Raw genomic sequence first — 26,778 nt, forward strand, 5'->3', positions numbered from 1 at the left:
CAGAAAACACTGACTACCTAAGATGTTTTTCTGGAATGGTCCTGAAGACTCTAATTTCATGCTTGTGATAATAGCAAAGAATGCATTCATCTTACCCCAACTACTGGACTGAAGGAAGGCAAAAAATAATCTCTTGCAGTAGTGTGGAACTTTGTAAGAATGCACAGTCTGTGTGGGAGCACTACTGAGAACGCTGCTGACAGATATAGCTGCTTTTCAAGTGGACGGAAGAGGTAGAACTCTGGAAATGTCAGATGTCACAGATTCTTTTAGAGTTCTCCATGACACTGCTGAGGCTATTCCCATTTAATAGAGTTCATTCCTGTTTGGCTATTTTTGAGATTTAGAGTGGCAGTGCGTATGTTTTCTGTAAGGAAGCAGACACCAAGCACAGCACTGCTATTCCGGCAAGAGTACTTTGAAAGCTGTCAAGTGCTATGCCAAGGTTGTTGCTGTTGATGAAAGCAACAAGAGCTGCTTTTAAATGGTTGAACGTTGGCATGTTTAGCTGATACACCTCTTCAAATGGAGGTTATATATAGCTCTCAGGCAATGTTTATGCTGAATGAAGGAAAAGATGAATCAGAACTGACTGGGATGGAAACATTGGGGTTTGAATTGCTGGCCTGCAGAAAGATCTCGTTAGAGACCCTGAGTGAATCTATTTTGTTCTCTGTTCCTGAAATCTATATCTATAAAATATGAGCACACTTGCAGCAGCAAAGAGATGGAGTTTGCTAGGTTGTTAGCATTGTGCTAACACTGTTAAACCTTGCTAATGACTGCCATTACATCTCAGTTGTGTTCCTGAAATGTTGGGGTGTTGGCAAGTCCACAAATGACTGCAGACTACATGCAGGCACAGGATAGCAAAATCCATGGAGTTTGCTCTCAGATGAGCCCATCAGTCTATTCCTCAGCAAAAATGATTTTCAGAAACTAATCTTACACTATACAGTCCATATTCTGGTTATTAAGAGTACCTAAGATGTTAACACGAGCTTGGCTGTGTAGCACCTTACCTTCACACAGTTCTTGAAAAAAAAAAGCCTTTACAAACCTTCCTTGTAGCTCTGACTCTGGGACTCTTCCCTTTTGGCAAGGACTCTTTGGCTGGAAACAAACCATGGGCCTGATTGACGTGGTGCAAATACCTACTCAATCCTGAGACGTTTATAGGAAGAAAATGGTATGTGAATGCTTTCACTGGAATTTATGTAGTTCAGTAACAGAGATGAGTTGCAGAGAGCTAACGCCTGATTAATTATGATGTGTTTGAGTGCCTGAGGCTGAAAGCTGCATTGTATACATGCTGGACATACCCTTCCTAACAAATAGCTTCCAAAGACAGAAGAAAGAACAAGCAGAAGAAAGGAACAAAGAAATTGTGGTCCAACTGTTTCAGCCTTTAATGTGACTGAAGTTGATGCAGTGGCAAAGTATAGTGTGTCCATCCTTTCAACAGCATACTGGGATGAAGGAGGATAAAACAGCACATCTAAGATATTGGTAAGATAAGTGAGGAGTTCATTATTCTTTCTGTACCTTTGGAGATCTTGAAACAGATCATCTGGGCCATGTGTTCGTAATCATTCCTTTTTGTACTTTAGTTTACAGTGAAGCTGAGATTTTACACTACCCATGTCAGCTGTGTACAGCAGAACCGCAGTGGTGTGAAAGGGGAAAAAGTGGACTGTTCCTGCTTTACAAGATGGTTTTACATTTTTGTGTTAAATTGTGGAAGATATCTCTTCCCGTTTCTTCAGGATTTCATAAAGAAGCAGCCAAGTGTAATGAAATGTCATGTCACTGGTAACACAAACCAGTTGAGCTTTCAAGTAAGCACTGGAAAGACTGAAAATTGGTGAGTGTATGCTTGGACAAGTATGTGTCTTGTACGTGTATGGTATTCACACCTGCAATGGTATTTTGGCCATCTCTGAGACAAACATAAGTTTTTTGGACTCTCTCCTTTCTGTACCAACCGCAGTCCCCAGTGGGCTCAGATGTCTCATCCTAAGCTTGCTGACACCAACTTTCTCTGTGGCTTGGAGCTGACTGAGCCCAGCACCAGGCAGCCCAGCAGTGATCACTGAGCCCTCAGCCTGCAGGCTGGCATTTTGCTGGGTGCAGCCACCATCAGCACTCAGGCCTGTATCTGTGCTCATGCACTGCAGGAAGGATTTTGCATGTGAGTACCCATCGTCTCTTCACACTTCATGCTTCACAGCCCACATGGGACTTACAACAATAACCAGGATGCTCTGCCTTACTGCTTAAATACCCTCATGAATATACTCCAACCTGATCTACAGTTCAAATGAATTCAATAAGGCAGAGGAGGATTTAAAGACATTTTAAATAAATTAACTTCTGGATGGATGTTTATTAAGTTTTATGAAGCCAATTACTCAACTGCAATGTTTGTTTCAAAAAGCATCTGAATTTTTCCTCCTCTTAACTATGGAAATTACCTTTGTAACTGAAATGAGAAATACGGGCCAAGCTGAAAGCATTCCTCCTTGCTTGTAGCCCTGTTCCCTTTCTAAAATAGGAAGAAACCCACTGACTATCCACAGTGCTTTGCTTTCCTTTGCATCGGTGGGGCATGCTGTGATGCCTGATTGCACAATACTGGGAGGGAAGGTTTCATCGGTAGAGCACAGCTCACTGGTTTCTGAGAATTTTGCTTTTTCAAGGAATCAGTTCTGAACAAGGGAATTCATGAGTAGAGGGCAACATTTTTCACCTCAGTTTGAACCAGGTCTGGGTATTCTGAGACTCTGCTGGGAGCATCTTGCTCTGCACGAAAATCTCATGCAGAAAAAAGGACATTGCTGCATATCGTGGATTTTCACTGCTGAAGAGTTTAACTCCATCTCTGTGGGCAGCTGACTGAAAATACACCTATTAACAGGGCAGGGCTGAAGACCAAATAAAAGGATCCATCGAATAAATTATTGGGTTCTTCAATAATTGATGATGTAGGGACAACAGAAATCCTGCTCTTCTCAACTGGAAGCAGAACCAAAATGCTTTTGGAGAGCCAGCATTTCTCCGAGAGGTTTTAAAAGATGAATTTTGTATCCATGAATGGCTCCAAATAATTAAATATTAGTTTGATGTTGCTTTCCAAGCAACGTTTTGAGCTGCTAGAAATCAGAACAATCATGTGGAATGGCCAAAAAGTATGAAGATGCTGTGGGTTGTCCTGTTGCTCAGCTGAGCTACATTATGACAATTTTAATGGGGAGCTGCAGGGAGAATGGAGGTGCCTCATTTTTTCTCACGAAGTGTAAAGATGCTTTAATACAAAGGCAATACCTGAGTATCCTGTTCCTACAAAACTACATCTGTGTTGGAAAAATCAGTGCCAGGAGGAAGTGGGTCACGCAAAATAAAGAGGAGGAGACAAGGAATAGGAGGGGAGATTTCAGAGCCAAGGCCCAGGATCCTGCGTTGTCTTTCAGCAGCACATTCTGGGGGGCACAGGCTGTCTCCTTTGCTGTGTACATACACCTTCTCATGCAATAAAGCCCCGATCAGTTCAGTGTTCCAGGCAGAGCTGCTGTAAAAATAACAGCCAAGATGTAATGTTTTTTAGTGCTTTCCCTACAATAGGAGAAAACAAGCAGGAAAGAGAAACAAAGGAGTTCAGAAAACAGCAGGACTCTCGCAGAACCAGCTGGATCTCAGCACAGCAAACTGTCTTGAAGGCTGGGACATCTTCACTCCCATCCCTCAGGCTTGTCACACTCTCAAAGCCCTGGGGTTCAACCAGAGGGAGCTGGATGTTCTGCGCTGCTGCTCCTAACACCACAGCAGGCTGGGCTGTGAACCGGCACACACTCTCTTTGCTTTTACCTGATCTAAGGAGATTTCACAGGGCTGGAGAGCAGCCAGCAGCTTGTTCTGATGAGCAGGGTGTGTGACCCAGGCACGGCCACCACCAGATCAAGGAAAATCAACCCAAGCCTTAAATTTGGATATTTATTTCTTAGGTTCAATTAATGACAAAATAAAATAAAATACCATACAGTACAAAGGCTAATATCAGGAAGTAACCATTTCATTACAGTTTGAGAGTAAACACAGCATCAATAATAGCATGTTACATCAAAAGAGCGTTTCCCATTGCTGTACAAAAGGATTTCACACCCTTTCCCTTCCCTTTGTCACAGAAAATCTTACAAAGGAGACGCTGACACACTTTGAACATTCATTTTTTTCCCATTGCACAACAGGCCACAGAAAATAAAGCACATCAACATTTTGTAGTTCAGAAAAAAAAAAAAAAAAAAGGTGCACTTTAAGAAATGTTTGCCATAAATACAGTATATGCAGGACTATCAGGTGGCACAGCTGGGGAAGGACTCTTGATCACAAAGCCAGGACACAGCACCATGAATTTTAGCAACTTCTGTTTCCCTGCTCAGTGAGTATGAACTGAAAACAGAAGTCGTTCATCCGCAATTTAGAGAATCAGACAGAGCTCCAGCAGATAAAGCTTTGTTTAAACAGCTACCAAACAACACAGCCAGGAAGATATCAGAACTAACACTCAACGCGTTGCACAGGAAAACTCCAGCGCTCTCAGCCCCCACTGAGGACATGCACAAATGGTAGCTGCACAGATGCTCAGCTCAATTCCACAAGACAAGCTGTCCACAGCAACAGCAGACTTTTAGCTCACTGGATGTTTGATGCTATAAATGCAAAGGTCCTGTGATTGTTGTGTTTCTAGCACGTGTCCTGCCAACCCTCCTCACCCATTTTTCCATTTAGTTTTCTTCTTTACAGTGCAGTCACTGAAGCGAGATCTCATGCGCTTTGCAAAAAGACAAGCTCAGCAGAGCGTTCAAACACCTCTGCGTATGGGGCCTGCGTGAGAAAGTCCTGTCTGGGGGAAATTTCTGAACAGCATAATGACTTTGGAAATCTAATTTCACACACTGCCAAATAGACGGCCCTGACATGGAGACTGTGAAGACAAACGAAACCTCAAAAGTATATTTGAAGAGGTCACTTGATAAACTGTCCTCAGATGGGAATCGCTCTGAATCCATCTGCCAGCACTGCACGTCTGTGGGTTCAACAGATTTTTTTATTTTTTTTTTTCAGTCAAAACAAACAGTTTGAAACTCTTACAGGACATTTGCATAGATTAACAGCACGCTGCATGAGTGCTCACCGCTCTGCCCCAAAAGAGAATTCAGACAAGACAGGGACACAAAGATGTGAGGATGCATTTTGTTTAATGGCAAAAGCCAATTATACTCCACTAGGTTTAAAGCTAAACCCCGTAGGGTTAGCAGTTGTTGAAAGGCATGGAAAGAAAGAGAACCGTGTCCTAGGTATATACTGGGCCTTTGGTACCTTTTTCTTCACGAGAGTACCATGCTTTTCTTTAGAAAACCACAGGGTCTTATAGTGACTTATCCTCACCTCTTTGAGCTCACGGAAACCAAAACTATTTTGAGTATAGCAAAACTAGGTGATGGGGGGGGAAGAGGATGAAATCAGCTGTAACTTCCACTTCTCAACTCAGGTAATCAGATTTGCCCAATGGAAGAGGTAGCTTTGAGCTGCAATCCCAAGTTAAGGCCATAGACTCTGGCCTGCTCCCACATTAACCTGAAGGAACAGGGCTTTAGAAGCCAGAAAACTGCTTGAATAAATCTCCCATTGCAGGCAGCTCTTCAGGACTTGAGCATTCCAACAAACACTGCAGAAGATCTTTATGACAAGTTCATTTTCACTCCAGCTTGTTTTCATTTTCATGTCAAACCAAAAATAAAGCCACCACCTTCACAGAGCTGTGATCAAAAGTTCCGTAAGCTGCCAGTGTATCTCAGTGATAAAAATCAAAGCCAAACATCTTATGTGAGAATATTTCAGTACAGTGTTTCCTAAGATAACCAAGCACATTTCAGCAGGTTGGTGTTTAATGAGCATATTAATAGCATTAAACATTTTAAAGGTGAATACTGGAAAGCAACTGAGACACACAGGAATCCTAATGAAAGTCAAAGCAACACACAGTTACAGCTTCCATGGGAGGTTTCAGAAACCACCTCACAGCTGTTGACTCTATTTAGAAGTACTGTTAAAAAGTTTGGGTCCTCTCCAGAACTATTTAAAGGTTGTCTTGCCTGCAAGGCTGGCACTAAGTGTGCAACATTAAGACTCCTCTTCCTCTGCTCATCATACCTGGACTTTGTTAGTGCAGGAGGAACGAGAGCAGTGAAGATAATTGGGTTTGTAGGGTCTATTATGGATGGTGTCCATGAGTTAGTTATTTTGTTTGCAGCTCACCTTCCTCAGTCAGCTGGAAGCTGTCAAGGTGCCACAAGTGCTGTGTCCCCCTCTCAGCTACAGTCATCTACAAACATCATAGAAGTTTGAGCTGTAATGGACAGACATTAGGTGAAAGTAGCAAAAGTGAATAAACCAAGAACATACAGGTCTATACATGGTTCTGCTATTCCTATGTGTTTCACATAGCCCATGGTGCAGGATATATTGATCTTCTACAGCTTCTCTTCCAATCTGCCCGAGCCATTTCTAGCACACACACAATAATAACATTTGCTGGTTGCACAAAAATTTCCTTGCAAAGAGAAGCCAGTCTCCTCTGTTCTTTTTTTGTATGTGTGCCCCTTTACTGTTTTTCCTTGTCAAAGAAGAGTCAACTGCACATGAGCAACAAAAGTGCTTTGTCAATTGTAAACTCTGCCCTCTGTTTTGTACAACAACTAGGGCGAGAAATTCAGAGAAGGCATGACAGGACAGAGCCTGTAGTTTGGCGGAATCAGAAGGAACTAAAGCCCGACCGATTCCTGTTTTGAGCCCTTTCCTTTGGAGTATTTCTGTAGTAGGCATTAAAATAATCTCCTGTCCCTTCTAGGTGTGGTTGGAGGTCAAGGCTGGCAGCAGACAGATGAACCTCTGTACCACTGCCAATAAATGCCTCAGGAGCAGAGAGCTGTCACACACAACGAACAACAAATGCCCCGGAGGTGTTTCCTTCATGTCCTGAGCCCAGCAGGACCTAACTCATGAGATGCTGCTGGTACTGAATGTATCAGGAACTGATCTGCGTTGCGGAGGACACTGGAGATCTGCAGGCCCACACAGCTGTGCATGGGGCCAGAAGCACATGTCCAGCGTTGAGACTAATCCTATGTTCCATGAGTGGTCAGTAGTTGCAGAGTGACAGGGGATAGGCAAAGCTGGAAAGCTGAATGGAGCCAAGCATCACTTCTAGTTTGTCATAAAGAAGCAAGCCCATTCTGCAAGTGTGCAGGGATTTGCAAAGAGCCTCCTTTCAACAGAGCTCCCCCTAGAACTCTCTTTATGAAGAATCTCTTCATTTCTGTGCTTTTGAACAGGAATAACCCACCTTTCCTTTCCCACAGCCATTCTAAGCAGCAGAAGCAAACAGCAAAGTCCGTCACCAATAGAGAATAACCCTTCTCACAAACAGCTCCAGATAAGACTAAAACCTAACCTTATTACCAATGCTCTCCAGCCTGCCTCTTGCCCCAAAATGGCTTACCTCTATTTTAGAGTATGTTTGAATTCCTGCTAATGGTTTGTGACTGCATCACTTTGTAAAGGCCAGACCTTTAACAAAATGCATGGTTTCCCTGATAGGATGTGTTTGGCTCACCTTTGTGTGAGCACAAATGGGTGTTGAGGAATGTCTCCGGCAAGAATGTGAGCAGGGACAGCTTTGATTTACTTTCTACCTCTGTGTGAAGGGGGACATAAGGTCACTAACAGCAAAATCACAGCACAGGTTGAACAAGATGATGGGTTCGTTCCCAGGTTCGTGCAGGTCACCATCTGGTGCTGTGACAGCAGGGAAAGCCCTTTAGCTTGTCCCAGAGGCCCTTGATTTCTGGTGCCAAAGGCTCTTGGGCAATTTGTTACACCTCAGAGATGGTTGTTAGTGGTAGAACAATATAGGAAAAAACCATCATGCTACCTATCCTGGCCAGCTGAGAAACTTCAAATTGAAAGCAATAATCAAGGGGAAAAATATGAGGAAGATATGCTGTATGTCCTCTTATTTTGATGTATGTCCTCTGATTTTTGTTCAGAACCCACTCATAGTCAGGATTCAGCACAAACCTGACTGGGCCAAACTGTCTGATTTGCTGTAAACAGGTCTCAACTCTGTTCCTCTGATTTGTTAAAAGAAAGTTCTTTTAGAGCTAAGTCTCCCCAGCTTAGACCTTGTGTGATGAGATCAGTGTACCAACAGTTTTGGTAGCAAAAAGAAATGAAAGGCAGAAGAAGAGGCCCTGCCGCCTACAGCCAGTAGCCTATGAGATGTCAGCTTATGAAAATAATGGGAAAAATCTTAGTCCTACAGAACTGGGCTGGTTGCTCTTACATCAGCAGGCTGGATCTCTCGGCAGCCTACTGTTTTTTCACCTCTTTAATGCAGGCCAGCTAGCTGTTATCCCTGGCAAAAGAAACAAGAGTTTGGCTGTGTGGCATAAGTAAGATTTTCCATTTCTGTTCATTTTCAACACTCCAGCTGGGCACAGTTCCTACATTCTTGACTTTGCCAGAGACTCTGTTACTTATAGGTGTTGCAATACCAATACCAGAGAGTGGGGCTCCCTGCGCCAGGCACTATGCATGCCCTAAAGTGAAAGCTGACTCCAATTCCCCCCTGTATATCCTCACCCTATTCTAAGTAAGGCATCATCTGTTGGTGTTTAAGTTCAAGGAGCCAGAACGGCTCTTTTGAGCACCCAGGTCATATTTGTAAGAATTTAGATGTAATTTTAGAACACCCATCTGACTCCCTGAGTTCTCACTCCTTGCTCATTGAGTATCCATCCATAGATGAGCATGTCCATTTGCCAAAAGCAACCCTTTCATTTTGAAACCGCTTTTTCCTCCTTAGACTCCGCTCAGTGCCACCAAGAGGCATGATCTCAAACCTTTGGATGTGAACATGGCATCTCTGCATTGAGAGAAGGATGAAAGTATGAAGTAGCCTAAATTTAACATATATTGGCTTCCCAGTTAACACTGTACCTGGATTTACACCAGACTGAACTTACAAATCGTGTAGACATCACTCACAGGAGGCAAGGCCAATGCTTTAAATTAACCTCGAAGTTACTGGCAGAATGAAGCCTATTTCTCCAACAAAAATGACTTTGCTAAACACGCTTTGTGTTACATGAATTCGGAGACCGTGCATGAAAGTCACAGAGGCCTCTCTCAAGTTTAGACTCCACAAAATGCATTTCTCTTCCTCCTTTGGCTTCAGTATGTAGTTTCCCTTGTGACCTGGCTGGAAAAAGTGTGGTTGCTGGAAATGCTGTTGGATTTCCTGGTAAACGCAAGTCGTTTTTTCTTCTTCCTCCATGGCAGGCACACGAGTGTGAGCGTAGAAAGGAAGATCTGTCGGAAATTTGCAGATACCAGGTTGTATAGGATGGGGTTGATTGCTGAACTGACGTAGAAGAGGACATTGGTCAGCATGTAGAAGTAGTGGTAGAAGTTGAAAAGGAAACTGGAAGAACAGATGAAAGGTAGAATTCTAAGAAGAGTGAAGAGAACTGGAATAATTCAAAGTCACAAGTGTGAAGAAAACACGAGCTTTTCTTGTTGCTCACTTTTCTCTGTTAGGGACATAATCTTGCCAGTGGGAGTCAGTGCAGGTGCCCTTTGGTTTCAGCTGAGACTGGGCAAGTGTAGGTCAAATACCTTTACAGAGGTCTTGCCCCAGTCTCTGCCAGTTAGAAACTCATTTATGCCCTGGGACTGCGTGAGACATTTGCCTCCTGTTCATTTTTTCTTTGAAAATAGACATGCTTGAAATTGAGAAACCAGATGGAAATTTGCTTCTGTGTAATGCATATATATTAGTCTGACTTTTCTGGCTGCAGTTCTGGTATACAGAGCCTGCAGAAGAGCCAACATCTTGTAACAGATGCAGATATCTCCTCCCCTGGGCAGTGAGAGCTGCATCAACTCATTCAATGGGTCCCTGGGTTGGGATTTGCCTGTACTCTGGGATGACATTCTCAACTCTGGGGGCAAGCTGGTAATAGTATGCTTTTGGAACATATCCTCGCCATCACAAAATGATGTTTTCATCTAGAATGTTCAGCTTTATTTTTTTTTTTTATTCCTGAAATATCTTTCCTTGGGAAAACTGAGATCATCATCTCTGTGCTGGTAAAAGGTTTATAAACAACACAGATCTCATTTTCAGCAAGATGTTCCCCAGGTTCGTTTATCTCAGTGGAAACCGCAGACCTTTTTGTTAGTCTGAGCGCTGTCTAACGAAAGATAAATCAATGAGTGTTGGAGTACATCACCAGCTCCCCATGGCCCCCTCAGCAGTGCCAAGTATGGTGTGGCCCATCCAGCCCTTACAAGTCGAGTTTCTCAATGTAGTTGTGAAAACTTAACTTAGCAAAGATTTCTTCAGGAGCAGACACTTGCATTTATAGATGATTTTGTTGAGCTGCTGCAAGCTCTTGATTAGCTGCCATACAGATCGTTCACCATTCATAACATGCCTGTAAATTCAACATTTTCCTAAACTCACTCACAGCTTTTGAAAGAAGAAAAAAAGTGAATTCAACTGGAATGCATAAATTCATGCTAACTGCCAGCAGAATTCTCTACCTCTTTGACTCAAAGCACAACCAGCCACTACATAATTGATTGCTGCTTTAAGTGCTTTACATATAGGAAAGCAAATAAGAAACAACAGAGTGCCCCAGTGTGTGCCTAGAGCTCTGTTTTCATGATCAAAGTTTTTGGCTTTTACTATGGATGTATGTATATTTCCATGCAGCAAACTGCTGTATGATAAATTACTATTATATATGCTTGGAGTTTATGAAATTTTAATGTCTCATTGTTGCTCTGCCTTTTGGTATCATAGATCTTTTTTCTTTTCCTGTTCATTGCAGTAAGCAGAGCCAGATCCAGAGAGAACAGGGGCATAATGCTGTGGGATGAGAGAGACATCTTACAGTGAGAACCTTTCATGTTATCTCTCTCTCTTGGGTTACCTGGGTTTAGATCTCTAGGCAGTGTTAGCACTATGCATATTTAAAATGAATAATCAGCTCTGTATCTGCATTGCTAAGGAACTGGGCCTGATGCAGCAGAAAAGCTGCAAGTAGCTGTTTGTGTGCCCTTGCCCATCTATGAACACCAGAGGTGTGCTCAGTGTAGGTGTGCAACTGCATGTATGTATGTATCCCTACACTGTCTGTGAGCCTGGACATTTTCTGATCAGTGAAAACTGGTGTTTAATTTTGTTGCACTCCCTGCAAAACGTAGTGAATGTCCTATCCCAGATTCTGAGCATCCCAGTTATTTTCCCATCTGTGAAATCTCTCCTGTCACTAAGGAAATGTGGCACTGTGCAACTAAATTGGGTGTTGACAGGAGCTGCTCCATCTTAGGGCTGAAGATCAATATCTCTACCGTAGAGACAGTTATCCCCTTTGGATGCATAAACCCTTCTGCCAAATGTTATTTCATCAAGGGCTGTCAGCGGTGAATATCCACTGCTGTTGTCACCGGGGATTGTTCTGTGGTCATAGCCACAGAAAGAAGGGCTGCTGATGCATTCTGGTTCAAATAATGCTTCCTTCAGCTACATCTGGGGGAGTTAGATGTCAAAGCAACGACTCTTAATTTGGCTGATAATCATGGCAAGTAACCGTAAGGAAAAACAACGTTTAGGAGGTGGAGGTTTTGCCCTCCTTTTCTGTCCAGTCCCCACCTCTATCCCCAGTCTACTGGTGCCCCAAGCTGAGCTCCAGCCTGGCCCCACAACCCAGCGTAGGGAGATTTGCTCCCCGGACCACGACTCACTCTGTCCAGTGGTTGGAGGGGACGTAGCAGAACATGAGGCGCCGTATGTGATAAGGGAGCCAACAGACCACGAAGGCAATCACCACCGCACCTGCAAGCCGTGAAAAAAAGCCCATTACTTTTTGTGAGGAGTTTTTCCTCGAGGGTGAAAAGGGACCTGTATCACTGTAAACTTTGCTCTTAAAGCCCCGCTTTGCTCACATCTTGCTGCTGTGGAAGATATTAATAACCCTGGGGGACAAACAGCCTGAAAATATCTATAAAAACAAGTACAACAGAAATAATAGAAAAAATAGCTATAAGCTGGGGACAGAGAAATTATAAACAAAAGAAGATATAACAGTGATAAGGGACTGCTTATGCCTGGATCAGAAGGAGGCCAAATGAAAACAGACTGTATTTGCACCTATCCTTTCATTTTATGCTGTTAAGGCACTGCGAGTTTTGTCTACAATATCTACAGAGGCAGGTAGACACAGTAATCTCATTAATTTGCTACGTGGAGCCACTGGCCACAGTCCCCTCAGTGCTGGGAATCATTAAACGGCCTCAGGAGCTGCTTTCTGGTGGCAGAGCTTGTCCTTTTATTCTACATTTCTGCAATACCTGAGACAGTGATTACAAGATGCTTGGGTCTGGACGTTATTGTAATAAAAATTGTAAGTTAAAAAGATGATGCATATCTTTTTCCTTTCTGTATTCCAGCCAAGGAATGTCAAACAAAGAAAAACAGAATATTACAACTCTGAAGCATAAAAGCTCTGCTGGTGCTGAGCAATCATCAATTGAAATTAAAAAGCAGATATATCAGGCAATCAAGAGAAAGATTTGTTTCCTTTTGCAATATGTATTTCAACCTCTGTATGAAATGACAATGTTCTGGCAGAATCCCAGCAGGAAATAAAGAAATCTCAGTTAAAACATAACATAATAAAAGCCAAGAAGAAAATCAAGACTAAATAAAATAATTATGTTATTTTTTTTTATTCCAAATTTGCTCTACAGACAGTAAGGGCCTCATCACTCTTGTCCTTTATGTGACCTGTAAGGACTAGGAAGTAGCAATGCGCTCTTGCCGAGCTCCATACCACCAGTGCAATGTGAATTTGGAGGCTGCTTTTCCTTCTGCTTTCTGATTGAAAATATTTAGGCAGCCATGTCCCAAATTCATCAGCTCTCATCCCACAGAGTGGGAGGAGAGGTGCAGATGATGAGCGTCTCTTAAAAGCACGGTCCATGGCAGCTGCACCTCCCCATCACTGTTACGCAGCACAGAGGCAAAGTGAAGGCTCTGGTGAATGGATCCCTTCAATGGGGCAAGAAATTCAGTAATTCCTGGTGCCCAGATCTGTATTCACACTTTATTTCAACTGCATGGGTTCTCATTTATTATACACATCACTATCACTGGAGATGGCTAAGTTATTTACTTAGTTATTTAATCAGCCTGTGCGATGCACCAAAGCAGGAACCCTGCAAAAGTCACTTATTCAGTAAAATTTTAAACACCTGAAAGAATATGTTTTGGAAAGCAGGCAAGAAGGGCTGGTTTTATTCTCTCATCTAACTGAATTCATTATTTCATCCTGAGTGTTTTTTGGCTGCTATATGGTCATTGTGATCTCAGATATAATTTATCACTATAGGGTCTGCAGCTTTTCAGCAGTCTAAAAGACACCACCAAGTGGATGAATTTGACTTGCATCTCATCCAGATAGTTTGTAGAAACCTTCGTGCACTGACAGGTCCCAGGTGTTGCCTCCGTCTGCAGCTCTTCAGGCACTGCAGGGCCTGGATTCTTTCTCATGCCACCTTTAATGATCCTGCACATCTGCCCATTAAATCTCCCAACACGTTAATTGAAAGTGTTTCCCTTCTTGTAAAGGAGCTCTGCTTCCGTGGCTCTGAGAGTGTGATGCCAGACAGCACAGAGGCAGGGGTCCTTATCAACAAAAACACACGCTGGGAGAAATAACCACTCGACCTCAGCAAACAGATAGTCAATTAAATAATCTGTGGTAATTCTGTAATATCCCAAGCAATCATTCTGCAATTAGAACTCTATTAAACACATGGCTAAGTGCAATGGAGGCACTTTAGGGGCTGATTTTGAAATCCTGGCTGGGCAGCGTGCTGTGAGACTCTGTGGAGTGAAGGTGAGGAGGCCCTGATCTGCATTTGTCACTCTTAACCCTGCTGTATCAAGGGCAATGTTGCTGCCAAAATGATTATTTATTACACTTATAGGCTCCTAAAGCCTATTTTCCATCATCTGATGCTCCACATGGATTGGATTTCTTTGGTGCTATAACATGGGGCAGGACAGCCTGGTGGAGCTGAGCACCACCTGGGAAAGGGTTCAAAACAAGGCACAGTGGGTCTTCGTTTACCTTCTAAATCAAACTCATAATTTAAAAGTGCAAACCTGAATTACTGCATCCTGTGATTTTCTATTTTGTCTTGTGGCTCGATGCCCTGCCTGTTGGAACTGCATCCCAAGGAAGAAGGGCAGGAAGTCCGCAGAGGGAAACAAAAATCTTGAATGACGTCTTCTTCATTGTGCAAGAGAAGATTTAGACTGTGCCAGTCTTGATTTTCAGACTAAACTGGATGTGGAAGCAAGCCGGGAAGCTAAATTTTATTAGATTGCACTGAGTATTTTATTCACCACGAGTATATCCTGTGTTTGTGGCTGGGAGATGGCCATTTTCCAGGGCCAATGTCTCAAAAATCTGGCAATGTGCGTGTAGCACATTACCTGTACATGGGCCCTGGCAGTGCCTGCTGGACAGACAGAAGAGAGATGCTGCTCAGAGAAGCTCAAATCCAGCCTTCCTCAATAGCTTTGCTCAGTCAATTTTGGCCAATTTCTTTCTTATTCTTTGTGTTTCAAAGGGAGCTGAAAAACAGACAGCATGTCATAAGTTTGGAGCAAAGACAGGAGCTGTCTGGGTCTGGGCAGACTGAGCAGAACAAAACCTCTCATCCTTTTCTGAGTTTCAGCATATCAACAGCTGTTCATCTCCAATGCTGCTCAAGGAATGCACGCTCCGGCCGGTATTGAATAAAGTATAAAGCAGGGGAATGGAGCTCATTAATTTGCATTGATGTTGACTTGTAGAGAAGCAGTCCCTGAGCATTCAAAGCCCTGGGGGTTTTATATGCTTATTTAGCTGATGTCATTACAAGAGAATCTATCACAACGGAGAACAAGTGTTACCGTGTGGTTTGATATGAGAGTTGGAGAAAGTTGGGCCAAGTGCAGATGCAGCTGGCAGTGCCTGGCTAAACCTCAAGGCGCTGTTTATGCAAAGTGATGCAGTACCTGACAGGTTATCAGCAATATTTACACCAGCAGGCCCCAAACTAGGGGTTGTGGCACTTACAGTGTGAGTAGGAGCCTAGTAAAAGTTAAACTGCTTGTGCTGGTATTTGGGTCACAAGGCTGTAGAACAAAGCATTTCCATAAAAGTCGATAACTACCAGCAGAGAGCGGAGACCACCAGTATGCACCAGTAGTGCCCAGGAGAGTGAAACAAGGAGAAACTGGGAACTGAAGGAGCCCGGGGAGCCCACAGCTCCTTCAGAAGCTGCTGAAGGCACATAGACTTTGCTGGGTGCAATCCTCCCGTTCTCTTGTATATGTTACAGAACAGTGTAATCATTAGTTTTGACTCCTTAATTTACATTCTCTGAAACCGGAGATCTTCTTTTATTTTCCTGTATCATTTGCAGAGTGAATAGAAAAACCTTTTCAGCACAAAAAAACCCCAACTATTGTACTCTGACTATATTCTCCAGGCTTGATTTTCAGAGGATTCAGCTGACAGATTTGAAAATGAATGTGAATTCCTGGCTCTGTTCACACAGGGCAATGTGATTAAAACATTTACTGGCACCAGTGAGACCTGGTTTCATCCAAAAGGAGCAAGGCAGAATATGAAGGTTAAAAGCCAACCAAAGAATGGGGCTCAGCAAGCAGCGCATCCCTGCCAACACACTGCAAACCAGGGACTCTTCCCAAGTCCCCTTCTAAGATAATTAGTCGTAGATGTTGCTAGATTCAATCTAAGTTTCATTCGTGTCATTACCCCCAAGGATGTCAGGATGTTGGTAGGAGAAGGAAGAAGAAAGAAGAAATTTTCCCCTTGGAAGGATAGATGAGGACTCAGTCTTCTCCTCACCCCATTCAAGACATTTTCTACAACCAGCTATAATCCAAGGTGACATCCTTTGCAGCCCCCTTCTTCATTCTCCTCTTGTTTTGAGTCTTACATATCCTTTATTCCTCCCTGAGCTGTTTCTGCTTGCTGAGGGATCCTGGCACTGTATTTGCTGCATGCTTCTGAAGTCACAGAGGCCTGGCTAGATTTCATGTCTAAAAAATGCATCAGTTATCTTTTTAAACACTCATACAAGGCAGGACTCAATACCTGGAAAATCTACTTGCCCAGCTTGGCCAGCCCTACAGTTGTATTCAGAGATGCAGCAGCTGGAGCCTGAATTCCCATAGCCCTAGGAGCCTGAATCCCTGCAGCCATGCCCAGCAGCCGCAGGACTGGCACACAGATCTTCCTCTCCCAACAGGCACAGCTGTGCTGCATTTCTGCTCCTCAGAGGCTGTTTACAGAGTGCTCTGTACAACTCCCTTTATGTCACTTGGCAGGCTGCAAAGTAAACCTACACGTACAAACACCTCCAAGAAACATATACAGCTATTATGTGGCTCATTTATCCTCCTGAATTTTAGTTGACACTTCTATCCGTGCTTCAAGTCATGGGAGACTCGCTGAACTCCACTTGCAGCAGCTCAGATTTTTGCTAGGGTTACAAACTGTCATGAATTTAGTTCCTTTCTTGCAAGCAAAGTGATTCATGGATAAATCTGATTTCCTTATAGTGCAGACTTTCAGACTGCTGTTCTTCTGTGGACCTTTGTGGCTGCAAAGCATTTGCTATTTGTTACTCCTATTTGTGGGATAGTTACACTATAATCTCATAGCATTATTCTCCTCAAATTGGTAGCTCAAACTTGGAACATCTGAAAAGAGAAATGGACAAGCTCTTCTGGAGGGGAATTATTCACACACAAAGTAATGAAACACGTAGGATGCACGGATGCTTCATTAATACTTGGCATTTGCCTGGTATCGCTTGAAGAAATGTAGAGCCCCCAGAATCATCATTTTAACATTCTCAAACTTTCAGTTAAAAAATATGGTGTGACTTCATTTCCTAAAAACTACCATACTGAGGCATTAACCAGCCAACTGTGGGAGGCTGAAGGATATTCTTTTAATTCTTTAAACCTCTCTAAAAGCTTTGTAATTGCTTCAGTTAAGCAGCTTCTGTAATAGAGCAAATGCTACCTGGGAGAGTTCACGCTTTAATGAGCTTAGCATACGTCCACCAGGGATGCATAATGCCTGCACTCAATGTCCACCAGCTTGCCTTGGTGTTGTTGTCATTACTTGGCTGTGCCCTTCAGTAACTCCTTCCCGTTTGCTGGACATGCAGTTGTGGAGGCAGTTGCTCCAAGAATAGGCATTTCTTTCTGCAGTTGCTGGATAGGCTGCAGGCTGTTTTGATGGAGACAATTAGTCTGTGTCACAGAACTGTCCCCTTTCAAGAAGAAAGGTTGGCCAAAAAGAGCTTCCAGATTGAGCCAAGCTCAAATATGCCCCTAGAAAGACTTATATTGGATGCAGTGTGCAATAGTCTGGGCAGCATGTGTGAGGTTTCATCTGCTGAAAGAGGCTTATTATGAAGGGTGCATATCTGCATGTGTGTTTGAGAACTAGTGTATAGCTCAGATTTGTTTAGGTGGCTTTCTTCCTTATCTAATGGTTGGTGTGTCAGGATGCATAACCAGCAGATTCACCCTTCTGTGCAGCGCCACCTAATGCCTGAGGGACTTGGCTGAGCAGCACTGCTACAGCGCAACCAAGGAATAAAGGAGTCCTCACAAAGGAGCTGGAAAGCCACCAGTTCCTGAAGCTCTCGGCATGTGGATCCTCACACCTACAGAAAGCTGACAGCAGAGAGGGAATTACAGTCAGAAATCACACGCTTAATGAATCAATGAACTGGCTCACAGGAAGCAGGGCTGACAAGTTCCTCGATCCTGATCTCCCTAATTGTTTTGTACATGACCAGAGTCAAACAGAGCCAAGAAAACACATCAAGCTAGAAAAGAGGAGGAAAGTAATACTGTGGACATTTGAATGAAGCTGCTGGCCTGACAATTTTCGCTCCTATTTTAAAGTAATTAAGTACAAACTCAGTAGATGTGGAAGAAGGAAGGAAAGTGTTTGCTACTTCGATCTTATCAAACTCTGCACACCATGAACTGAAAAAACTTGTTTTTTAAGCACTGGTTGTATGTATTCTGAAACATTTCACCATTAAAACGTAACCAAGCTTTTATACATCAGGCCAAAGTTTACTTTTGGAAATGGAAAATACTTTAATCCTCATAAAGTCTAATTTTGTGCCAACAGCTTTATTAGTGTGGACAAGGGCCATTGTTTTCTTTTCCTACTGACTTCCATAAACTCATCAGTCTGGGTGGGTGATTTTGGCTGCCATGGAGCCCAGCACAAATCATATGCACTGTCGTAGAAAGAAGGGCTGCCATCAGTACCGGGAGTTTACCTGGACTCATTGGTGAGGGATGCTCTTTCACTGTAGGGAGTGGGACTTTTGGTGGGTTCTCTAGGGCCAGGATTTCCTTCCCTATGGAAAAGGGGGTCTTGGCCAAAGCACTGCAGCCACCAAGAGCCTTGCCATAAAAAGCAGCAGTTGGAAGGCTTTCATCTAACCAGCTCTCAAATCTCATGTGCATGAGGGCCCTCACAGTGCAAAACCAGAACCGGCATATTTTAATAGACTTTTTTAGGGTGCTATTTTTGAACTGCTTTTCTTTATCATCTGTGAGTTTAAGCTACCAGATTCTTTGTTTTTTCTTCAGATTGCTTAATTAAGGCTTCTGGAATTTCACAGCACCACTTGATTCCTGGCTACTGGATCTTTTACGTAACTTTTGTCTGAACCAAAGCTCTGAGAAAAAAAAAAAAACCAAACAACAAAAAAGGAAGGGAATGAAGCCAGATATTTAAGACCTAAGTTGCTGCTGATGGAATCATTAAAATGCTGAGCCAGTTTTGCTTTTGAACTCATTCAAAAGCTCTTCCTCAGAGAGCCTGTGTGTGAGATCAGGTCTATTCTTTAGCTTTACATATCGGCAAGCAAAGGCAAAAGAAAAGGATTATTTGTTACCACTCTAATTGTGGTTGTTCAGAAGAAGAATAAAATATTGAATCGCTTTCTGTCTTCATCCAGGGAGATCACAATTGTACCTCATTTCTCTGATGTTAATTCTCACCCATCAGTTTATAAACTGCCATTTGTGCTCACAGCTATAAATGTTGTCTGAGACACTGCAGTAATTATGAGTACAAAGGTGAACCCTTTATTGCATGTGAAATATGGATAGAGGCATTTTCAATAACTGGGCTTAGGAGTTCATCCAAAATATGTTTGCAGCTGCTTTGAGGCCTGCAAAATTTAATAAAAATCCTCTGAGTAGCTTTTTAAAAAAGATAAAAAAATAAAAAAATTCTATTGCACTCTAATACTCTAATTTGGCTTGGGATGGAATGCATTTTGTCTTTTCTGCGATATCATGAATAGCTCAGGCAAAGTTTGCAAAACAGCACATGCAAAATCTGGCAGGGAGCAGACAAAATGCAACTCAAGGGGTGTAGACGTGTCCCTTGAGAACCCTGCTGGAGTGACAGTGGGACTTCGGCCCCCAAAAAAGCATATCAATGAGATAAAACCTTCCCCCAGAGCTTGACTTGACTTTGGGGGATGCAGAGGCCTCTCCCAGCAGAGCCAGCGGTCAGTAGGGCTTCATATTCAGCCCTGTTTGATATAATCTTCAGAGCAGTGTGTTTATATAGAGCTCCATATGTTGGTTTGGGAGGTCTGGGGGAAAGATTATGCGTCATCTGCTGCTGTAATAAGCAGAGCACCAGGGAAGATTGGCCTGACCCTGGCTGTGTGCAGCACAGGAACAAGGAATGCTCTCTGCAGATGATACAGCGGTCGCCCATCACTGCCCCACTGACTTGCTTCAGGCTTGGATTGTGTGGAAAATATTTTACCTTTTCATCAACAGAAATAGTGACATTTTAACATTGTTCTGTAATTGAAATTGGAAGTCAAAGTTTTGAAGAGGAAGAACAGCCTGATTTGATTAGGATTTTTGTTTTTTTTTTTTTTAATCTCAGCTACTCGATTTTTTTCCTGTCAAAAAAAAAGGAAAATTGAAATCTGAATCAAAGCTGTGACCGTCTGCAAGAAACTCATTTCTATGTGCGTGCCATCAGGGGGAAATCAATTTTCCACACCCCTCTGGCAGAGATCACCAGAGCAGCCCCTACTTTTGCCTGCAGAGAAGGGGGAGGAAATCAGTGCCTTGCTTCCAGCAGCTGGAGGGGATCTGCCTGCCTACACGGCCATGAGCAGTGTGCCCACAAGTGACCTGTGCAAGGTGCCCAGTCAGGATGATCTGTTCAAACCCAACCCCACAAAATACCTTTGGTTCTAAAACAACATCAGTTCCCACACCACACACAGAGCCCAAAGCCAGCACCAGCTGGAAGAGAGGTGTTCAGGTTGGAGGTGGCCAGGGATAGGAAAAGGAGTACAAGAGCTTTGTATCAGCATGTTCTTTCTGTCTAAGAGAACATAGTTTCTTTCCTTAAATTTGGAATTTTCATGTCTCAACTTCTCCTCCATTGAGAACTATGAATTAAATAATGCTTAAATCCCTCTCTAGCTTCCTTCCTCTATAATGAATTTTTTTTATCCTTTAAGGGAAGATTGATGCAAAGTGTCTCTGGGAGAAAAAGAAAATTAAAGATAAAATTCCCTAAGAAACTCTTGTTATCTCAAAAAAGAAAAAGAGGAAGGAAAGAGACCAGGAGAAGAAATTAATTCACTTTCCAAAATGTCGGGCTTTGAGTTGAGAACTGGACAACAATGGCAAATTTCAAAGCATTTCTCAGGGTTAATCTGGATTTTTTAAAATGTTACTTTTCATTTCAGATGTTTTGAATGAAAGCATTCACCAATTTCAACCTCGCCCTTCAAATCATATCTACATAGAGACTTCTAGCTGCTGCAGTGTCAAAACGCTGCTACTTACGCAGGACCCTGACACCATGTCTCAGGGCTTGCACACGGCCAGGCTCCATGGACATGCTGAGCATCGTCTGCTGCCCACCGATGGTGCAGACCTGGTTTTCCTGGGCAGCTTGCTTGAACATGATCATGAGCTGGTTGGCAATGATGGTGTTGAGCACAGAAATGACGACCATGGGAAACACGAAGGAGATGAACGTGTTGACCTGTGGGGGAGAAACAAGGCATGGTCAAAGCAGGGGAATGGTCAGCAAGGCAGGAGATTGTGATTCATTTCTCACAGCAAGAGTAGCAGCCTGCAGTGGAAATATTTTCCCTTCTCTTGCACTTTGCCTTTGCTTTTGAAGCTTATTGCACAGAGAGAAAGCTCAGACACCACTGTCATGTGTTCATTTAGTGGTGTCAACACTCAAAAAAAGGCAAATTCACTCACACCCAATTATGATGTCTTTCCCTTTTCAGGGTAGCTCATTTCCAAAAGTGTCATGACCAAAAGGTATCATTATCTTTTTATCTTGCCAGTGGCAGGATGCTTTGTAGCTTTCATTGTGCGGAGCACGACTCCTAAATAACAGTATGTTATTATATTTTTTCTTTATTCTGAGCTCTACTCGGGATATTTCAGCTCTGGCCTTCCCTTGTAGATTTAATGACAGCTTTTTGTTAGCCAGTAATCAAATTGTCCAATAAGCCTTGTGCCTTAAAGGATTAAAATTGATCGGAATAAACAAGTGGAAGTTATAATGGTTTTAGTACAAATTATTTGATTACTACAGTTTTGATAAAATTAAATGGAGGATCAAATTAAGCAGTGATTGAATCAAGTGTAAGTCACTGTTCGTGTCAACTGAAAACAGAAAGCCTTCGTGAGGGCCTCTCTGCATCAAAATTCACTGGAGCTCAGTTTAGCAACGCAGCCTGGGAAGAAAATGAGCTGTGTGTTCCTGAGACTCATCCTCGCTGCTGGGGAGGAGGCTGATCACATCACTGACATCAGTGGGTGAAAGAGCAGAAGTCTCTAAAAGCCTGGAAGTTTTAAAATTTCAGAACATTAACAAGAGTCAAACCGCATGCTACAAACCACTGAGGAAGCAATTTCATTAAAAGCAATAGAACAGCCATATCAACAGAAGGATAAAAACCAAAAAGCAATGGGGACCCTCACCCTGTGCTAGGGTTGTAAGGCATGCTAACTTTTTTCGCCCAGACAGACACATCTCTTGCAGATCAGTGCCTTAAAATACAGAAGTGGCCCCGCACTCTGAGCCAAATCCACGTTCTTCTGCAGGAAACCTCATCAACCAAAGAGTGCTTCGTCTGCTTGGGTGGAGAAATCTAGAGAAATCCCTTCTCCAACACAGCAAGATCACAGCACTGTCCAGGTTTCTGTTCTACCCCCAGTATCTAGTTCAGATATATGTTCTCTTTGCTCTGGAAAAATTCAGAAATACAAATGTAAATGGAAAAATGAAGAAAAAATGCCCAGACCCCCGTAATGTAACATGGGATGCATAAAACAAAGAACTAAGAACATAACTGTAAGGGGAACAGGTGCACTGACAATCAGAAACATTGAAGTCTCCATGTTCATAAACTTAAGCAAGATGTAACTCCTCTTTTGGTGAAGACAGGCAGCACTGTTCTTGCCAGTTCTCTTTTTTAGATCAAGTCTCTGTACAACTCCAGAGCTTGATGCACTTAGCAAAAGTACCAGCTGGGTTTCATCTCCAGCAGTCCATGTTGTGAGAGCATTGACTTTCAGTTTATTCTTGTAATAATAATGGAGCTACACCATGGACAATTTCCGGAGGAAATTCCTAGATATACTTCCCCATTGCAAGCTACTAATGGTCTCTGTTGTTAAATATATACTTTTCCAAGCTCCCCTTGTCTCCTAAAAGATAGCACATCTCACAGCATCCTGCATACAAAGAAGAGTTATCCTTAAGTGGTAGGCAGCACGTTCACAGCCAGCACAAAATAAGTTTTTCACAGTGGGAGCAATCTGTGCTTGTAAAGAACCTGCTTTATTCAACCTTCACAATGCAGTTGTGCTGAGCTGGCACACATGGGGTGAAAAGCCTTCCTCAGGCTTACAGGTCCTGCAGCCCTACAGTCCCACATGGCTGTTTGTGCTGCTTTAGCTGCTGAATATCCTCTGCCACCACTGAGAAGCATTTGCAAATGAGCAAAATAAAGAGCTCCACTCTGCCACCGAAGATTCAGAGTTTATTGAATTTCACTCAATAGCTTTGCCCAAGCTAAAAATTAGTCTTGCCTAATAGAATCACACAGAAACCAAAAAGTCTGTTCTGAGCTTTCTTTAAGGTTTTGATTCATTCCCAGTACTGTGAAGATTTTAAAGAGCTTGAGAAACTGTCAGGAATAGCATTATGAATTGCTACGGCAGAAGTGTAAAAATTGCATACATTCTATGAAAGGCTCCATTAAAAGATTTCTATCTGGTCCTGATTTGCACCTAAGCCCTTCTGTACTTAACAAAATTCAAAGGGATGGAGAGTTTTAATTTGTGGAAAAAAATCATTTTCAAATACAAACACTCGAAGACAAAAAGAGCCAGAGAAGCAGATCTCTCCCAGCACAGCCCTTGTGCTCCGTGCTGTCCCTGGCTCTCACTGGGCTGTGCACGGGGCATGGCAGTGCTGCTGGTGTGCCTCCAACAGCACTTTGAAGCCAGCAGAAGTTTCCTTTCTGCATTGGCGGGAGCTGGTCTGGAATCCCTGGACTATATACTGAACAGTGTTTAGGATCAGAATGACTTGTATGGGTGTTTAATGAGATTTTCATTAGTGCTGACACTCTTCATTATCAGTGGAACTGTAGCTGCCAGTGAACACCTATGACTGTTAATTCCTTTGGCTTCTTGCGTACCTTTACAGCCCTGGGAAGGAGGATTTAGACAGTATCCAGCTTCATTTTTGATCTAATAGTCTTAGGCTGTATGCTGGCTTACCACAGAAATGACAGCTTGTGCAATACCACATCCAAACCGTTGTATTCAGATTGTTTGAATGTAAAAGCAGAGTGCTATGGCCTCATCTCAGCTGCCACCAAGAGTTCATGCTGTTTATCCTCTCCATTAAAACTTACATATAGACATATTTTTTAAAGATAATGCAATACTACAATGTTTGCCACTGGCAGGAATGAAAGAAACACAGAGCCACTTCCATGTTGCTGACTCTCCTGCAGCCAGAGCAGCCCTAAAAGCCACTCAAGCACCAGGCTGGAAGCATTTCTGCAATGGAATTACTGCTCAGGACGAAGTAATCATACAAAGCCTTCATCTCACACAGCACAGAGCCATGGACTTTCCTCCCACCAGCACTGAGCAGCTCTGCTTGGGATCAGTCAGATGTGTTTCTCCAGGACCCCCAGAGCACAAAGCATTACAACCATGCAGCATTTTGAAGGACTCCAAAGACAGAACAGTTCTGAGGATGAGGCTCCAAGGGCTCATGAGAAGACAAATGGAAATTTATGGAAATAAATTTTCGGAGGATAAAAATGGAGTTATCAGTCCAGTCAGTTATCCAGTCAGCTCAACAAAAATCAGACTTTGTGTTGTTAACTGTTAAAGTCACACAAAGTAAACAAAACTTGAAATGCAGGCAGCAACTAGGGGTCCCAAGGAACAGAACCAGGGCTCCCACCAGCATGGACCTGACTCCAGAGCAGACAAAGGGGCAGCTGATATTTAGGTCAGCATTAGCACTTGTACATGACTCCTGTTTCATGGCAGAGAGCTAAGATGCTCCCCCACTGCCTGGATTTCTCAGTGCAGAGATCTTCAGCTGTCCTAGAGACTTCTCAAACCCTGAGGACACACAAGGAAAATGGCCCCGAAGGAGCTGGCAAGCATCTCAGATTTGCCTTTCTGGTTTCCTGGCAGTGACGATGGAGAAGCTGAAGATGCAGGGTGTCATGCTTTTGAGCACATCAATTAAACGTCGCTGGGATTTAACAAATTAATACATTCTGGTTCACCTCATTTCTAATGGAAATGTAAATTCTCCTCCTCCTGGCTGTGGAGGCTGTACTGTTAGCATATGTCAATCAGAAAAGCACACCCTTCATCATTCGGCTGCCAAACAATTCTATGTGACTACATTGAGTTGAAAAGTCACTAGTTTTCTCACTTGGTGACTGGAATTAGCATTTTTTAACCACTCAGTGAATAACTTCAGCACTAATAATCACACTGCTCCATTTGTGGGTGCAGCAATCTGTGGAATACGAAGCAGGACTGGGAGGTGTTCATGATGCTGGCATGCCAAAAGAAACATTTGGCTTTGCCACTTGTGTTTGATGTTCACAGGACATATCTGATTAAATAATCCCATTTTTTTCTCCTGTTGTAAGTTCCTGTCTAGTTAAATCCGATCTCTGCACAGTTTTCCAAACATCCTTGCCAAGTGTTTAGCAGTGAGCAGCTCCGTGCCATTCCTTGGATACAATGGAGCAAGAGAGACTGTGTCTGTAAGTGGTGACAGAGAGCAACAACTGCTCTCATAGCCTCTACCTGGGACAAGAAGGAATGTGAAAGCTGGAAAACAGCCTAGAAAGGGAGTTCAGCTCTACTGAAAAGTTTGGAGGCATTTCAGTAACTTCAGCATGGCTTGGTTCAGAGCATACTATTTAGCATTAGATTTTAGTACAAAGTATTTCCTGTCTTTCTCCTCTTGGATCATTAATTCAATAAATATCTAAATTAAATCTGCAGACTAAAGATGAAGCCTAAAAGTAGTTGTATGAAATTGAGACAACAAAGGAAGGAACCAGAGCTGCTGGAGCAGGTACCTAACACTGAGGTACATGCAGTGCAGCACAGGACTGCTGGTTCTTATCCCAGATAAGTGTATCCTGGCACAGAACCTCAAGCAATAGTTAAACAGGAGCAGGGCTAGGTGCTGAATGCTGTGTAGGTCTGGAGCTCTAACAGGGCACTTAAGCAGGAGCTTGATCTTTGCACATTTCTCTTTTAACTCACACAAGCTTGCCTGTCACCTTGTATTTCTGCAATGTGAAACAGCCCTGATACCATCATCACCTGCAGGTGCTTCATCAGCCATGCAAAATGAACCCCCCTTGTCTCATGACCAGACTGAGCATATAAAAATCTGATGTGGATCTGGGTGGTGGGACATTATATCCTATCATCATCATAGCACATGGCCAAAGACGTGACATGGCCACAGAAACTTCTGGTTATCGTCACACCTTATGCTCTGTGCTTCTATTCAGCCATAGGGGTATGGACTCAGTATCTCCTACCCAAGGTGATAATGTGATTGTGTGATTTGCTCTAATCTTGTCTCAAACTGCTCTACTGTTCACTTTTTTGGACTGCAGGTGTGGAAGCCTTCAAATGTATCCTTCAGGGGAAAAGACAACAGAGGAAAACCTCAAATACAGACGCATCCTGCTCAATCCACTTTTCATTAAATAACTCAGTGGGTTTTGCTGAGCTCGGCTGGCATCAGCTGCAGGAGCTCAAATTGGCCAAACTTCTCTTTTTTAGATCTCTGCAGGGGTCTCTTTCTTCTAGTCAGCTTTCTTCTTGTTTTGGATAAGGTCTGGAAATAGGAGGCTGCAGGTAGTGCTGCTTAGGTGAAGAAAAAGAGCACACAAGCCTGAATACAGTCTGTCAGATGAATCCGACTGATGCTCCCAAGC

The 26,778-nt window shown here is 43.0% G+C and overlaps 1 protein-coding gene across 1 annotated transcript in view; it reads right to left on the bottom strand.

Moving 5' to 3' along the window:
* Nucleotides 1-3,976: 3,976 nt before the first annotated feature.
* Nucleotides 3,977-26,778, bottom strand: part of NTSR1 (neurotensin receptor 1) — a 49,014-nt gene continuing 26,212 nt past the window's right edge. Inside the window, exons 2-4 of the mRNA XM_052683955.1 lie at nt 21,086-21,287; nt 11,872-11,962; nt 3,977-9,541 (exon numbers count right to left, since the gene is read on the bottom strand). Coding sequence (XP_052539915.1) covers nt 9,292-9,541; nt 11,872-11,962; nt 21,086-21,287 — 543 coding nt within the window. The 3' untranslated portion in view covers nt 3,977-9,291. The remainder of the gene's footprint in view (nt 9,542-11,871; nt 11,963-21,085; nt 21,288-26,778) is intronic.

Source organism: Tympanuchus pallidicinctus, unplaced genomic scaffold (assembly GCF_026119805.1).
Source record: "Tympanuchus pallidicinctus isolate F22 unplaced genomic scaffold, pur_lepc_1.0 scaffold20, whole genome shotgun sequence".
In the NCBI taxonomy this organism is placed as follows: Eukaryota; Metazoa; Chordata; class Aves; order Galliformes; family Phasianidae; genus Tympanuchus; species Tympanuchus pallidicinctus.